The 17,433-nt window shown below is 39.9% G+C and overlaps 1 protein-coding gene across 6 annotated transcripts in view; it reads right to left on the bottom strand.

The window, feature by feature from the left end:
* Positions 1-17,433, bottom strand: part of THRAP3 (thyroid hormone receptor associated protein 3) — a 67,489-nt gene that overhangs the window by 7,586 nt on the left and 42,470 nt on the right. For all 6 annotated transcript variants that reach the window (XM_054011887.1, XM_054011886.1, XM_054011890.1 and 3 more), the window contains 6 exons: positions 13,810-13,971; positions 9,218-10,123; positions 6,724-7,464; positions 3,593-3,765; positions 2,904-3,015; positions 1,050-1,134 (listed from right to left, as the gene is read on the bottom strand). In XM_054011887.1, coding sequence (XP_053867862.1) covers positions 1,050-1,134; positions 2,904-3,015; positions 3,593-3,765; positions 6,724-7,464; positions 9,218-10,123; positions 13,810-13,946 — 2,154 coding nt within the window. In that variant the 5' untranslated portion in view covers positions 13,947-13,971. The remainder of the gene's footprint in view (positions 1-1,049; positions 1,135-2,903; positions 3,016-3,592; positions 3,766-6,723; positions 7,465-9,217; positions 10,124-13,809; positions 13,972-17,433) is intronic.

Here is a 17,433-nt window from a genome sequence, read left to right as displayed (position 1 = left end):
TTAGCAGCAGGACTGGGAGTTGGTACTTTGTTTGTATTGTTTGCTCTTCTGCTTTCCCCAGGCAAAGGGCTTTAACTGTTACTCAGAGCAAAAATGCTCCCAACACGATGGTTGATAGGTAAGTGACAAAATCAGCGGCAGCAACCTTATGCAGCGCAGCAGACACCTATTTGCGTTTGTGAGGGCACATCTGTTTCATGAAGGGCTGGAGAGCTGTTTGAAAACCATGTTTTTTTATACACACTGCCAAGCTGGCGCTCAGAGATCAGGCCCATCAAATTCATCTCACCATCGTCCATGTCAAGCCACAAGTGTGTTTGGAAAAAATCAAAAACAAATATATGAAACAAGTAAGGTTTCAGCAGGACTGTTTAAATCTCGTCACTGTAAATATGTATGAAGTTGAACAAACAAAGGTTAAAAACCCCAAAATGTAACATTTTAGGTTAATCCATTTTTATGATTGCTTATAGATTGTATAATGGCTTAACATTGTTCTATCAAAATCGCTAATATACTGGATTCCCAGGAGCCTGTTCTATCAAAACAGGTGCTGAGTGTTAAAGCAACAGCAATCAACAGAAATGATACAGTAAAGTGTTAGAACAAGATTTATTATCTGCTTAGTAATAGTGTATTTGGTTTAGATATGGATTTATTTTTACTTTCCTTTTTGACATGCATGTCTTTTGAAAACATGGTTGGAAATATCGCATGTATACAATTGATTTAATAATACTTACAAGCAGAAAAATATCACAAAAAGTCTCTTCTCTCATCATGGGCACTTGTTCCAAATATCCTCTTTTTTTTTCTCAAGCTCACCTCAATTGACTTTGGGGTCATTTACCATATTCTAACCACTTCACAAAGGTTGTTGATACATTTTTAATAAAAATTAACCCTTTGTAGTTCATTTTTAGAATTATGCCCATCCTTAAAAGAAAAACACAAACTTAAGTAGAGAGTAATTTAAACAAAAACATCACTGTTAAGTTCATGCCCAATGCACTCATTTGGTTCAATTATTGATCAGATCAACAGTTCACCTTGTTGCCAGGCTCTCTGGTGCTCTTCATTTCCTCTGGAGTGAACCCGTGTTTTCTGAAAGTACTGGGAGAAATATCTATCCTCCTAAAAATAAAGCAGAGAATGAAGCTATTACAGCCTTCCCATAAACTGTACTCCAAGTTCTCCGAACCCTAATTCTATTTTAAAACAGGTAGTTTCTCCACTGTAAATATACACACTATCCTGCTTTTTAGAGCAAAGCTGAGCTGGCCATTACGCCCTGGAAGTGAGAGCTATGCATACAGAGTAACACACAATCCTGATATTCAGACCGGAACAGGTGCATTGTGTTAATGAACTGATCATTAGTGTGTTAAAAGTCCTTGTCATGTGGTTTTCTTACCCATGATTGACTGGGCAGCTGCTGACCATGCGTTACTGTGCTGGCCCCCACAAATCACAGGTCTCTTGTACAATATTTCATTGCCTACTTCAATCGCAAAGCCCAACAGCTCCAAAGAAAGAGTTATCTAGCAGATTGCAAATATGGTAAAGAGGTTATATTTATGTACAAAAAAGAGACCGGCAAATTTAAACCAGGTTTGGGCTGAAAATCTAGAGACACTTCTCTGTGCCTAGATAATAGCATGGATGACTATCCATGGGGAGGAGGGAGGGATAGCTCAGTGGTTTGAGCACTGGCCTGCTAAACCCAGGCTTGTGAGTTCAATCCTTGAGGGGGCCACTTAAGGATCTGGGGCAAAATCAGTACTTGGTCCTGCTAGTGAAGGCAGGGGGCTGGATTTGATGACCTTTCAAGGTCCTTTCCAGTTCTAGGAGATGGGATATCTCCATTAATTATTTTCTGGACTCGATGACCTCTCGAGGTCCCTTCCAGTCCTAGAATCTATGACCACACATATAGTGCAAACAACAATACTTAGGCAGAAACACAAGTAGGGGCTATTTTAAAAAGATAAATTAATATAATTTGGGAATAGCCATGTTATAGAGGCACTGTTGTCACTTACTTTTGTGGGTTTAAAATTGTGTGCGTGATAAGACCAAACAAGAACAAGGGGACATTCAATAAAATTGAAAGAGGAGAAATGTAAAGGTGAGAGAGTAAAAATGTATATGTGATTTTTTTTTTTAAAAGGACTAATCAATCTGTGGAATTTATTTCCTCAAACTAGGAGCCTGGAGCTAGCACGACTCAAAGACAATTAGGCATTTCTGTGACATGAACATGCAATTACATTAGACATCATCAAAACAATTTGATAAGGGCTATAGGCCTTCATGCTTCAGAGCCTTCAGCCATCTAAAAAGAACTAAAAACAACCTTTTCTGAGTCAGATTATTCCATAGTTGTCCTTATAGGGTTTTTTACACCTTCCTCTGAATCAACTGGTACTATCAGAGAATGGAAATCAAACTAGACCAGGGTTTCTCAAACTTCATTGCACTGCGACCCCCTTTTGACAACAAAAATTACTACAAGAAGGCAGGAAGAGGGACCGAAGCCTGAGCCCCCAGTCGGGGGGGTGACGAAGCTTGAGGGCTTCAGCCCTGGGCAGTGGGGCTTGGATTTTGGCTTCAGCTCCAGGCCCCAGCAAGTTTAATGACAGCCCTGGTGACCCCATTAAAACGGGATCATGACCCACTTTGGGGTCCTGACCCACAGTTTGAGAACCACTGAACTAGACAAAATCACTGACCTTGTCCAAGACCCAGTATGGCAATTACTATGTTCCTAACTAGATGGCTGATAAGTTTTGTTTACTGTTGGCTCCTCTTTTGTATTTTTGAATTATGCCCCATAGTTAACTATTAATATTTTTAAAATACTCCTGGAGCTTTAGAAAAAACATTAAAACAATACTCCCCACCTGTGGATTTCAGGGCTCTTCTTGTTTTTAGCTTGATCTTGCTCCATTCCTCTCTTTAGGTATTTTGTAAAGCGTTCATTCAGTGTCATTCCTGAAGACCCAAAGTGATGCTCTGTCAGGGTTTTCAATGAAGAAACATCACACAATTAAGAAAAGTCAGATTTTCGGAAAGGACATGTGAGCTCTACCACCATGTCTTCAATGGATTCAGAAAGTAAAAATGTGTAGTCAGAGGACAAATGGATGAGAGTCAATGGGTCTAGCAAAAGTGGAGACCACCCCCTTGAAATCAAAGAAATGGCGCATGCCTGTGTCAGTGGTGAATTCTGCCCCAAATCTGTTTAACAATGAACATATTTTTAAAACAAAAACTAAATTTATGCAAATCCATTAGAATACCCTAAATATCTGCAGACCCCATGCCAGTCTGCGGCAAGAGTATTGCTTTTTGCTGTTTCGAGGGTAGGCAAGACTGCCTTCCCCCAACTCCCCCTACAGCTAAATGCAAAAACTTGGGGGAAAAACATCCCACGTGGTTGCTATTCTACTCTAGCACTTGTCCCGTTGGTCAGCAATTCTCTTGGGTAATTAACTAGCATGAATGGAACACTGTTCCAAGGAACGGATATAGTGGGGTGGAGAAGCAAGGGGTGAACTTTCAACCAAGAATGCGTGGACATTTGACTCACCTTTTACATGATGGACTATAGTCACTATGTGCTGAGCAAACAATTCAGAAGGACTTCGCTGAGACTGAGCTGACTGTATATGGTGGAAAATGGAGCGGAACTCCTGGTCTTTTTTGTTGCTGTGTACTAAGTCACGACATAGCTTCCGCTCCTGTGCCAATAAACCACTTGGACTAGAAAAGAACATACATTTTAAAAATATAACCATCATAAAAGCAACCTAAACAAAAGCAGCTTTCAGACTGCAAGCTGACAACCTTCAAAGCAATAACCTGGACTTATTCCAGCCACTGCATTTTATGTACTACTAGAAAGTCATCTGCAATACAATTTTCAATGGTTCTGTGTTTGCCCCCTTATATGGCTTCTGAACTATGGGTTCCTCTTTTCTGCAAGGTTCATCACAAACTTCCCTATTTATAGCCAGATCTTGTTACAATATGTAAATGATGGGCTATCTGCATCAGCCTCATATAGGAAGAAGTATATTTTACTTCTTCCTTCCCCCTCCAACATCTGTGGCTAGATTTTAATCTCAGAAGCAGTAGAGAGAACTGGATAGGACCAGGCCCAGAAGCTCTTCTCAGCCATCATTTATTTGATGCCCAAGTGTGTTAAATATCCCAAAACCAGCGGAGGCAACCACAGAAGATGGAAGAAAGATCTTCAAAGCCCTGAAAAAGGTTGGGTAAGACCTTAATATTGCCCTAGAATCTGTTAATAATAAATGTGCCTCATCACAATGGGCAATCAGACCCATGCTGAGGATGAGAGAGTACCAGTAACAAAAGGTTGCTCAGAAACAGGAGAGCTGACTGTCCAGTATTGCTCAACCAACATCCCAGTTCTTGTATGTAAGTCAAACCCTTCCCATCACATCACGGATACCCCCGACCCCTACATCCCTGGGGAAGAACAGCAGTCACCATCGCCCTGCTGCAGCACAGAGAGGACTGATTTAAACCGAAGTGATTTAAAGCACTGAGCCGGAACTTGAAACTTTGATTTTAATCTTGTTCTACATTTGTACTTCAGTATAACCTTTCTTTAAGAAAATAACTCACCAATGAGACTGGACCTTTAAAACACATTGATCTACAACTAAATATAGCCTTGACACTAAATTTGGTACTTTTTGCTAACCAGGAAGATACACTGTATCTATACACATTTATTTAAGCAATTATATAGCATTACTTACTTTTGTTCAGATTCTTACATTATTACGTTATAAAATGGTGACTGATGCATTTCTTATATACTAGATACTAATTTTTTTACGTGGGATTTGTGTCAAGCTGTATTTGGATGAAAACTGAAATTCAATTAAAAATGCACAAAAACAGCATTTTAGAATTGTTTTTTGATTAAATAAAGCTCCCTTAAATGTGCCTGATACATAAGAAAAAAGTTTATCAAAACTTGTTTTGCTTTTAAACCTGACTAAACAAAGGAAGAATAAACTGTAGTGAGTGAACAGACTGCTTATGGTCACCAAGGGCCAGATTTTCAAAGGGTATCTAAGATGCAGGTAAGTGTCTATTGGGATTACAAAAGCACGGGAGTTAAGCACCTGACTCCCACTGATGTTAGCTGGAGTTAGGTACTGTGGGTGCTTAAATGCTTTTGTAAACCCAGTAGGCACCTACAGATCTTTGAAACTCTGGTCCCATGTTCTTCAAGTTCTTAGAACTAGTAGATCTTATCCTCTCCCACCAGGTTATTATCCATAGACAAGAAGAGGAAAACAAGCTTTCCTACTTTTTTGGCTCTTAATGGATTTTTCATCTTTGAATGAACTAGTCCAACAGAAGACAACTGTCTCGCTATGCCTGCTAACTACACTGAAACCAAAAGTAATTAAAGTAAATGCTTTCCAGCCCAACAGAAACCAAAAGCACTAGCTGAAAGTGTTTTCTCCAGACTAAAAATAATGAAAATACAGATCCTTAATGCAGTACACAATATTGTTTCCCCCCGATTCTGTATAAAAAAGCGACACCCTTTAACTCATTAAAACTGAAGAGGGCTCACTGATGCAGTATTTAATTACATTATTTTAACAGATTATAGTAAATCTAGGCCTTAACATAGGTTGTCGTAATTTCAAAATTAATTTTAAACTGATTTTTAAAAAGAAAAATGCATTTAATATAAAGTCTGATTTTAAAGTGAGGGTTTGTCATCCACACTGCTGCTGCAGAATAGAACCTCCCCATCTCCACAGCACACACCTCGTGTACAGAACTGCTTTAGTCAAAGCCAATCGTGTGGCTCAGAAAAGGCTGTTTTTAAAGCACATCCAAACTGCATTATAACGCCGTAATGATCATTCTGATCGCTTATTGTTAACTGCATGTTCAAAGTACTGTTCAGATATTAATCCCTAAAACCTGTGTTGCATGTCCTCACATCTGACTCACATGCCATTAACAGCCATCTTAGTTCCTTTCTCTTCATTCCTGCTGAGATTTAGCCTCCCTCTTGTGTTCCACAGAGCAAACAGACATTTATTGACTAGGAGCTCTTCCCTTTAGCAGAACTAACTTTACTGAGCATCCCTCTAGTGGTCTCCTGAAGCACCAGAGCCTTACAGAAAATTTTAAGTGGCTTTTGGGGCTTCTAGGATCTCACTAGCAATGTTACCATATATTGAGAAGAGGAACAAAGTGCCCTACAAACATACATTTTTTAAGCTGTAATGCTGACATTGCAACCTTCTGAGTAGCTCTGGACAGTGGGGAGCAGAATTTGATTACTGTTGAACACGGGATGGTGTGGTTTGAATGAAGGACTGGGATCCAGAAACTCCCAAGTTCTAAACTAGTCTCTTTGCACTGACTTCCTGTGTAGCTGAGGGAAAGTCACTTAAACTTTATGCTTCACTTTCTCCATCTGCAAAATGGGGATAACATGATTCACCTTCCATACCGGAGAGTCATATTGGTGTGTTAACATTTAGAGATGCATGTGCTCTCTGTGACAAATGACGTGTTGGTAGCGGATTGTACAATATTCTTTATTTAACCTGCCTACATTTTAGAGAGATCCACAAGGGGTTAAGGTGGGGAGGGGGGAAAAATAGGATAGTGAAGCCACTACCTAGATTTAACTTAAAGGCAAATCCTTACCGTGCAAGATCTTCATCAAAGGAATCCATTCGGACATTGACCTGGGCCTCCCGGGTAATGGAAAAGGAGGATTTGCCAGTGGCTAAACCATCTCCTCTGGTTCCTGGCTTCTCCCGACTCTCAGAGGCCTTTCTCAGAGGTGGTGAAGTACTTTTTTCCTGACTTGCTTTGTAAGCGGTCACTCTAAAATTCTTTTCGGGAACAAACCCCCTGTGACCAGCCTCTGCTCTCTTGGATGCTAGCTTGTCTTCCTTTTTCGATCTTTCAGAATAGGGATCCTCCTCCATTTCCTCAGCTTTCCTTTGCTTCTCCTTTGCAGATGGTAAGAACACTACGCCTTCCCATTTACCTGGCCTATCCTCATCCTGATTTTTGCTGGAGGTTGCTACCACTTTAGACATGAATTTGGGCTCATCATCAAACTCCGAATCCTTTCGGCCCTTTGCCTTGTCTTTCTTATCCTGCTCATCCATCTCCTCTTTGCCATAATGACCTTCCTTGTGGAACTCAGCCATCTTCAGCTTCTCAAAGTCATCCCGAAACTTATAGCGTTTAGGAGACTGGCTGCTGCGATAAGGCTTTTCAGGGTCAGTTTTGGAGGTGTACAGGTCTGATTTCGTCTTGCCATCTGCTAAACCCAACTCAGAGAAGCCTCCCTTCTCTTTCATTTTTTCCTTTTCAAGATTTGTTAGTTTCTGTTCCTTGTCTTTCCCATTCTCAGTCTTCTGTTCTTCCAAATACCTATTTAAAAAACAAACACACACATACACACACACACACACATATAAGCAATTCTCTTATTAAAGTATAGACAAGAGTCTTTAATTCCTAAAATTCAAAGCAAACAAACAAGTCTTAAAAATGCCAAGACTTAAAAACATACAGAAAGCTCTCTCTGGTCCCTAATAAATAAGGTAAAATGTAAAGCAGGCTACCCAAATTTTTACTTTAGAAGACATGAATAAGGTCTTAATATATTCAGCAAACGTGCTGGAAGATGGGTATGCAAAATGGATGATGTGAGGTTCAAGAGCAAAGTGGAACAGCAAAAGCTCTTCTTGAGCAAATAAAAAGAGAACCAACTTACCTATATTTTTCTAAGGAAAATATTAAGGTCTTACCCAATCTGTTTAGTCACTTACAAACCTGATTCAGAAGAATTAACACATCAAAACTTTCAACTTGGACTGTTCTGCTTTAAACAACACACTGGAAATAAATGCCTCAAAAGCTACGTCACATTTTGGATGCAAGTTTCCTAGGAAAGCTAAACATTTCATATACTGTAAACACAAATAAAAGCAAAAAAAAAAGGTTAATGGGAAAAATATTTCTTCTCTTGGGAGAACAGACAGACACTTTATTCTAGTACTGGGAATGACAATCCCCCAAACCAATTTAAAGTTTAAAAGTATGCTGGTGAAAGATTATCAGCACATATTTCAATGGGATAGTGGTGGGTTAAGTCTAAAGCACCTCAACACACTATTTTAAAAGTCAAGAGTGGAGTAAGACCTAGTTCTACTAATATCAGAGGTCTTTGATAATTAATAGAATTTGCCCCAAATAATCTTAAATGAACAGAGACAAATGAAAATGATTAAGGACCATTTGAGAACACAACAGTACCTTTTGAGTGAGGAGGTCCTTTAAAATGAAATTAATCAGAAGGACACTTGTCAGGGGTTTGGGACTGCTGACTGGACCAGACTAGAAAGATACTCCTGTACTGAAGATCTTTTTTTTCCTGATTCCAATCATACATAAAATTTATCCCAATGCATTTGCACCATGGCTCTCACAGTGCCTGTATTGGTTTGTTTCTATTAGGATACACAGTAAGTTGTGTGTTTAAAAAACTTAAACAACATTTTTCCCTTTGCAAACTTATAACATTTGCTGAAGTCCAAGAGCCACAAACCTAGCAACTCTGGGATAGATTTCAAGAGGGAATCTATATTTTGTCTGTTAAACTTGACAGTGCCCAAAAGCAAGCAAACAAGCCTTCTGCAAGTGAAGGTTTTAGTTGCATCTGCACCTCTTCCCCCAAAATCAGCAAGTCTGGCATCAGCAGCACCAACTGAATTTTTAATGCTAGTAATGTCCATTTAAAATTGGGAAATGCCCCCAAATAAGTAATTAACCATAAGTGAGCTAGGGAATATACAACCACAAATATATATAAGTTATATGCAGTGATTCAGGAATGTGACAATTTTTAGACTAATTTAATAAAAAAAATCAAATTACTGGAAGAGCTCCTTGAGCACTTTAAAAATTTATAAAAATAACCAAGTTCAAAAGGGAATTCTGGGGTATCTATGTAATCTTTACAACACTAACAAAGTTATGATGTTAAGAAAACAAAACTAGAGAACTATTTCCTATAATGCAGAATAAGGCCTACCACTCTACCACTCAATGAGAGTTACACACACCTCCCCAAAAGTACCTGGCATGTGAACTGAACACAAAGGAAAAATGCACAACTTGCCTCTTTGAAAAGGCTGCCCCGCCAGGAGCTGCTGCTTCCTCCTTCTGCGAGGCACCATAAATTGAACCGATTGTCGTGGGACTTTTACACACAGGACTCTTCCTCGTTGGGCTCAATCCTGATGAACCATGGTCAAATGGACCCTGATGTGAGCCTGTCTGAAATGAGGCACTGCTTTGTAAAACAGACCCCAGCTGTGAGGGGTTTGACAGTGGAGGACTCGGCTTCTGCAATGGACTTGGCCGAGGAGAACGGCGCCTCACCACAACAGACTGGAGAGGACTTTTTAGCGCAGGACTGCGCTCTCTTGGGCTAAGCTCAGGCACGGCAGACACTCTTGACACTGAACTTGTGCTGTAAGTGGTCATGTCTTGCCAGGGCTTTGACCCCTCAGACACCTTGACATCTTGAGTAGCTCCTCCCGAAAATGGCTGATCCTTCGAATCATCACCTTGATTATCTCCCGCAGCCTGTGATGCCCGCGTGTCCTTGGAAGAGGATTTTTTTTCCTTTATGGACCTACGCTTGGAAGACTCAACTCGGCTGTGGTTCGAGGAAGACCGGGAAGATGAAGACCTCCTTGACCTATCAGAAGATGACTTATCAGAGTTTCTAGAATGGCTTCTTGATCTTGGTGATGGAGACCTTCTCTTTGGCGATCGAGATCGGGAACGCCCCCTACGAGGGCTGTAGGCTTGGCGATAATTTTGCCAGTTGGACCTGTAATTTCCATAGCCGCCTCGGTTATATTGGCCCCATGGATAAAATCCTCGGTTCCGCCCACGGAAATAATATGGTCTCCTGTACCCTCTGTTATGACCTCTGAAATCCCGGCTCTGATACACTCTTGGGTGGTTCCTTTCTCTGTTGTGAGACGGAGAATATGACCTAGAACGGGACCTAGAACTGAAAAAGAAAAAACAGTATTTGGAAACCTCTTTCCCTCAATGCAGCCTTCTATTTGAAAAAGAGTTTTAAATGTTATTTTACTGGTTTTGTGTAGGGTTCACAGCCCCTTAAGTGATTTTTCCTTTGCTCATGTGAACACTACACCTTTTCTCCCAGTGAACACTGTTGCCACATCCATACACAATCCTTGGCAGTAATTTCATGATATCTGAACTACAGCTGGACAGGAGACCACCCTCCTTAGAACCACGGCTGAGACCATGATAGGGATACATTTGTTCTGACTGTCCTCGGACTAACATGGCTGGTACCCACCGTCAGAAATCCAAGCGGCATGTGTCTCAAGTGTCCAGTGTTCACCGTTCAAAGAATGCCACGGCTATCTCTAATCCTTGGTCTGCTGCATGGCGGGAATGCATTTCTACCCATAAGGCCAGCACTGTCTCTTGTAACAGACTGAATTCTCCCTTCTTTGCAGCCCCCAAATATCTCATATGCTTTTAATTTTAAACAGGATTTCAAGATGAAAAACCTTTCCTTGCCAGAGAAATTAAATGAACTTCAACACTTGTAAGTGAAAATGGTAGCACTGAAGAGAAAAACCAATGACTGACTTCTCTATATTTCTAATCTCAAACCATACATGAATTGCTGATGTCCTTAATCTTGATCTCCATCAAGTAAAATAAAGACAGAGCATCAAGAAAAGATTGCCTAAGGCATTTAATGTATTCCTAGCCTGATGCCACATGATGGCACTGTTTATCAACATACGTCAGCTTGCTTTTCAAGGGGTCGATATGAGCATGCAGGTTATTAGTGGAAGAAGGAAGAGAATGGAATTTAGGGCTAAATGGGAGTGTTCAGATTTAAAGAACACAACATTTCAGGGGATATGTAAGTGCTGATCAGAGCTGGAGAAGTACAAGGTGTTTTTCCAATATAATTAGATCCCACTTAGTTTTATCAAGTATTTAAACAACTGAAGTAGCTGCAGTTTTAAAAGTAGCATCATGACTCAGGATTAATCAGGTTAATGTACTTAATGAATATTGGACAACTGCAAAGTTGTACTGACAGGGAAGGGTATGAGCAACTATGTTCTTGTAAAATATTAAGAAAACTTCAACACTACACAGGGTTAAAAATCCCTGCAGCAAATCTCACTCATTGTTTATTATGATGCATATTTCCTGCAAACATTAAAACACTTTTCTTACTGTATTAATAAAGTTCCAGTTATTTAAAGAGTTGACTAACTCTGGCAGTAACAGTATTTAGATATCTTATCCTGACGGGCATCAACTTCTACAGCTCTCTCTCCAAAATATTAGTAACTGTACACAACACTGCCACTGAAGTTTCTAAAGCTTAAAGTCCAATCTCACTTTTAATTGGGTTAAAATGAGGTTCTCTTTTGTCCAACTATCAAATACACTAATATTTAACAGGCAATAGCTTATGTTACAGCACTAGTAACATCTGGTATGAAACTGCGTTAATATAAATTGCTTAATCGTCTCCTGATAGAATTTGTGCTCCTTTATTCAAAACAAGAAAACAATGCAACTTACCTCATTCGAAAACAGTATCAACACAAGAAAGAAGGAAAGGCACATGCAGATGCAGGCAGTGAAAATGAACTGATTAAGAGAAGTGCTTCAAAAGCACTAAGCAGAATTCACATGCTCCCCGTCCCCGGGCGCCTACTGCATTTGTTACCAATTACTAGTGAGGGACCTGTTGCATGCTGCTTCCAAAATCCATTCTGTCATTTTATTGAGGCATGGAACATGAAAATCTCACTCCAAAATCTGCAGAGACTGTTTACAAGAAATCATTTAAAAAGGATGCAGTATGCAAAATACAATATACATGTGCCAGAAGTGAATTATTTTTGAAGTCTTTTGCACTGCCTAGCTAGCCAGTTAATTTAATATACTTTGTTCTCAAGTTCTGGCAATTCCACTCTTTTTACAACAGTCAAAAATGAAAAGAAACAGCAACATACTTGATCCTACAAACAAAAGTTAAGTACACAAGACTAACCAGAAGCAAACATGGGGGAAGAGCACAGAATACAAGTCAAACCACCAAGGGATATGGAAAGCAAAATGATGTCCCCATTTTTTTCCCCCTAAACACAGATTAATTTTCTAGTCTCTTCTCCCTAAGATATCCCACGACACCTACCTCAATGAGTATGCGAAAGCCTTGCAAGAAGAGGACTTGTCTATATTAACCCTCTCCATTCCAATTCTCTTTTACCAATTTATTAACAACATCCAAGTTGTTTCAACAGCAACACAAGACAAGAGAGATTTGCCCTGTTCGATTTAATGCATCGGGATTCCATAGTTACTTCAATGCTGGCCAGCTGCTCCAAACCTACACTGCACCCTTTCTAATACTTCAGCTTCCCTGCAAAAGAACTCAGTTCCACTTGAGTCTCCATCTCTGTTCTGGTTTTGTCCTGGCCTTCTCCTCTTTCCAATTGTATTTGTATTATGTTTCTGCATCTTAAAAAAATCCCTTTTAATAATTAACAGTTGCATATGTTTACAAGCCTAGCAATGTTCAGAATCTTCATGATGCATTTCAGATTCATGAAAAAGCAGATGGACATCATAACATCTAGCCCAACTGGAATAGAGGGTTTTGTTTTGTTTTTTTAAAGTGAAGATCATTACCAAATGGTGGCGGCCTTGCAAGATATAAAAGCCTTAACTAGTCACGTAGGATACTGGGTGATGGAAATCCATGCTTTCCTTTTATTTAGACTTAAATTGGTCCAATCAGTAAGTAATTCAGAGATGCAGCAACTATCATGCACAATGAGGATTTCTCACCATAGATCTCAACTAATTTACATGATCTGCCCATAGTTACCATTGCAGAACTCAGTTACTGACTCCCCTCATGATGGAACACCCCCCAACCTCCACACACACACATCCACCTTTCCCGTCAGAGGCTTAGACTGAGACTCCGGAAGAGACCCTCCTGAACTCAACTCTAAGAAATGCATGACTTTTCCTAAAGACCTTTTTTAAAGCTGTTATCAATAAAGTTTTGCGGGGTGGGTGGGGGAAGAGAACAGAGAAGGTAATAAATGAAAAGAAAGAGCATGTTTCGTTGTGGAAATCTCTCCGACAAGAAATGATGCCAAAAATGTCAACACTCTCTGATTTCAGCCCCTTAAATCATCAAAGTGAATAATTTACAAAAAAAATTGATCAGGAACAACTTAGGTCTGTTAAGAGGTTTAAAATGAAGCCTTAGGTAAGATGTCATCTACTGCATAACAAAGTAAAATTTATCCTTTCCTCCATTTAGTCTGGGTCAACATTCCTTCACTAACAGCACAGCATTCTGAGGAGCTACATCTACTTATGTAAGAAACATATGGGAATGTTACATTAAAATGCTCAGCGATTATTAAAGAGTGCAGAAGAATGCAAGACACACGCGTGTTGTAGGGCATCCTATCAACAGCATATTGCAAGACAGAACACGAGAGCAAACAAAATCACTAACCCAAGGCACAGGACACTTAAGCTACTCGAGAATCTAACAAAAGGGTTTTCACAGGAGGGCTTGTTAGTGCAGCCACCATCTGAGCAGGGCAGAGGGAGAAGAAAAACTCTTTGAAGTGAAAGGGGCAATCAAGCCGCATGCATTACCTGAGCCTGCGTTTTCTTGATCGCGAGACAGAACGGGAGCGGGAACGGGATTTGGAGAAGGAGCGGGAGCGTGATCTCGATCCAGATCTTGAACGAGACGAGCGGGATCCAGATTTTGATTTGTTAGTTTTCGACATCTTTGAAAGCTCCCTTCAGTTACACCTGTTGATATATGAGGGAAGGAAAACAGAAAGCATGTAAGCGAATCGTTCTGACCGCTTGGTTAGCTTCTCTCTCTGGTAGTTTTAATAGTTCCAGAGACTCGTACACTTGCTGCTCAATCATGGAACCTTTTAATTCCTCTTTGCAAAAAGAAAAACTCTGGAGTGCAATTTTTTTTTAAAAAAGAAGCAATTTAGCACAGAAACAGGAAGCAGAAGGAGGCCTCTGTGCTTTTTCAAGCATCCTTTTGCTCCAGATAAGTGAGTTAATCTCACCCCTGTCATTACCAATAATGATGGTGCCTGTTTAAAAAAAAGTGAATTAGCTCAGGTTTTCCATAAAGCTTTCTTCTGCTTTACATTTGCAAAAGGAGAAGCAGAGTAAGATGCCATCAATAAAATAATCATCCTCCAAGATACCCTAATTTCACTCCTTTATATGTAGATCTATTAAACCATGAAGTGAAGTTCTGGACATCGTACAAACCCCACTGCTCCAAGTGTGGATCATGCATGCTACAATCAGTTACAAGAGTACACCACTCACTGATGAGTCCTGCTGCAGCTAAAATAATTCGCAAGTCCTTCTCAGTATTCACCCAGTGTTTCAAATATTGACAATAAAGACGACTATCCTAAAGCATTAAATGACTTGAGAGAACCACTAGATTATATAGACACTTAATAAAAAAAAGTGAATTTACCTGTGCTAGTTTCAGGAATATACCCAAGAAAAGCCAGACCAACCTCTTTGAAAGAGACCTTAATGCCCACACTTTTAAACAATTGTGTAGTCACATTTATACCACTACCCAATCCCTACCAGACACACTCTTGAGGAAAGAGCCAATAATGAAGAGCCATTGGAAAACCACATGTTGATGTAAAACTTGTTGGGTATTCTCATTGTGGTTTTCCAATGGCTCTTCATTATTGGCTCCTTCCTCAAGAGTTGGATAAAATATAGGTAACAGATACAAAACATCTTGGATTAGGAGAGTAATTTCAGGAAATTTTTTAAACATTTGAAACAAATAAACCAAGTAAAATTCAGATGTGATATTTTGTATTTAAAACTGATGAACTATTCTTCTTTATTAATATCCAATTAAGTCACAAAGTCTTGAAGGTACACATTTTTCAGGGCTCAGATATAGATCTTAAAAAGTCTAATCATGCAGGTTGTAAATGACCTCCCTTGCATACTCCTTTCTAAAAAGTACCAGAAACAATTCTAACATCCACAGTCAAATTTATTAGAGCATAAGCTTTCGTGGACTACAGCCCACTTCTTCGGATGTGGGCTGTAGTCCACGAAAGCTTATGCTCTAATAAATTTGTTAGTCTCTCAGGTGCCACAAGTACTCCTGTTCTTTTGCGAATACAGACTAACACGGCTGCTACTCTGAAACATACCACAGTCAGTGTCACAAAAATACCTTGCAGCACTCAGGGAGGTGTTTTTTCACACCCGAGCAAGAAAGTTGCAGAGCTGTAAAGTGCCAGTGTAGACAAGCCTTAAGTATTCTACATTAGTGCTTGGCATTCAGCAGTTAAGTTTTACCTCCAAATGGCAGAGCAAAACTGAAACTGAAAAGAACAAATGCTCCCAGTTTTAGCAAGGAAAGCTAGATGGTATGCAATTCATCAAGCCCTAAACTTCACTGAATAACAGAACCAGCACCAAATTATTTAGCATGTAACACGACATTGATTCTCAACTGGTGGAACGCAGACCCCATTAAGAAGCAGAACTTTAACGGGAGCACGATTGGAAAACGGTACCAAAATGGGGTATGTAATGCAACTTCTGCCTAAAAAGTGAGCAGAAATTTTGGATGGGTTTCAACACAAACTCTTGTCTCTTCAGTTTCCCTCAATTCTTTTCCCACTTGCCTCCCACACCCTACTTTAGAATTCTGAAGTATTAAGAGGTTTTAGCGCAGGGGGCCTAAGAGAACAGACAAGCAAGAAAGAACCAGTTAGGTTTCTGGGGAAACACTGGAAAATATTTGCATTCATAAAAAACAGGTCTGACAGCATTCTCTCCATAATATCTTGTTTGCGATTCAAATAAATTCATATCAGGAAATTCCCTACATCAGGAATCAGCTGTTCCCTCCACCCCCACCACCTAACAGCTTAAAATATTAAGATTTGGATACAGATGGCAGCAAAGAAATCAGAAAGCGTCGTTTGATCACTCATGCAGTTTCCTGATTATAAATGTTAAATTAGGTTCTACATGCACCAATGAGAGTACAGTGGCAAAATATATGTATTCATTAAACATTCCTTTTGATAGTGGTGAGTCTTCATTTGAAATGGGTATGTGTGGGGGGTAGTTTTGGATGTTTTGGAACATGTCACACACAATTCATAAGGTAAGAATAAGGCTGCAGAAGAATTAAAACAAAAAAATCTCTATACACATACATGCATATCTAGATTACATGCACCTTCCAGATTAAAGTGTTTTATTTACATCTTTTCCATAGGCTTAGCAGGAAGAATCCCCAGTTTTACCAATTGGAAAAATGAGGAATCTTTTATAATCCTGCATTTTGTGTCAATCACAATACAGCGAGACACACCCACACATGCTTTAGGCATCTGGCAACCTGAGACTGCAAGGCAGGACTCCTCCATGTTAGCTAATTCTTATATGGATCTTAGAATGCAAAGCCCTTTACAGCAAAAGCAGAGGCAGCTTCTGAGGCGGCCACTGGTATTTTAAGGAAACCCGACCTTAATTTAAATCCAGTATTAGAAAGACGATTTGCTATTAACTTTCCCCTTATTTTAGACCCTGATCTATTATACACCTCTACCCCGATATAATGCGACCCGATATAACACGAATTCGGATATAACGTGGTAAAACAGTGCTGTGTGTGTGTGTGTGTGTGTGCGCGCGCGCACTCCGGTGGATCAAAGCAAGTTCAATATAACGCGGTTTCACCTATAACACAGTAAGATTTTTTGGCTCCCGAGGACAGCATTATATCGAGGTAGAGGTGTACTCACTTCTTCAAAATGCCATAAGCAGGTCTGTTTGATCCACTGGTTAATGTGAATCGTGGGGTTTTTGCTATCAGGTTGTAGTCCGCATTCCCCGAGCTGTTACAAAATCCTCTACCATTAAGCCTGCACTGCTTCCATAAAAGGTGACCTGCCTACACACACACAAATTGTTCTCTTTGCTTCTTTAGGATACATAACCTAAAGCTTATTGTATAATAGATATTCTGCCCCCCCCCCTTTTTTTTTTTTTTTAAAAAAACATTATTTCTTGCCTACTCAAGCACAAATTTATGGCAACTAGAGCTTCTTGGTAAAGGGCCCACAATCTGGCTCTGCCCTGCCTGTTGATGTAATACATGAGGGCAGTATTGTCTATCAGGAACTGCACCACCTTGCCCCTCAGGTGGGACAAGAAAGCCTGGGAGGCTAGGCGAACCAC

Source organism: Malaclemys terrapin, chromosome 22 (assembly GCF_027887155.1).
Source record: "Malaclemys terrapin pileata isolate rMalTer1 chromosome 22, rMalTer1.hap1, whole genome shotgun sequence".
NCBI classification, from domain to species: domain Eukaryota; kingdom Metazoa; phylum Chordata; order Testudines; family Emydidae; genus Malaclemys; species Malaclemys terrapin.
The sequence above is the reverse complement of the archived record's forward strand: the minus strand, read 5'-3'. Positions and strand labels throughout refer to the sequence as shown.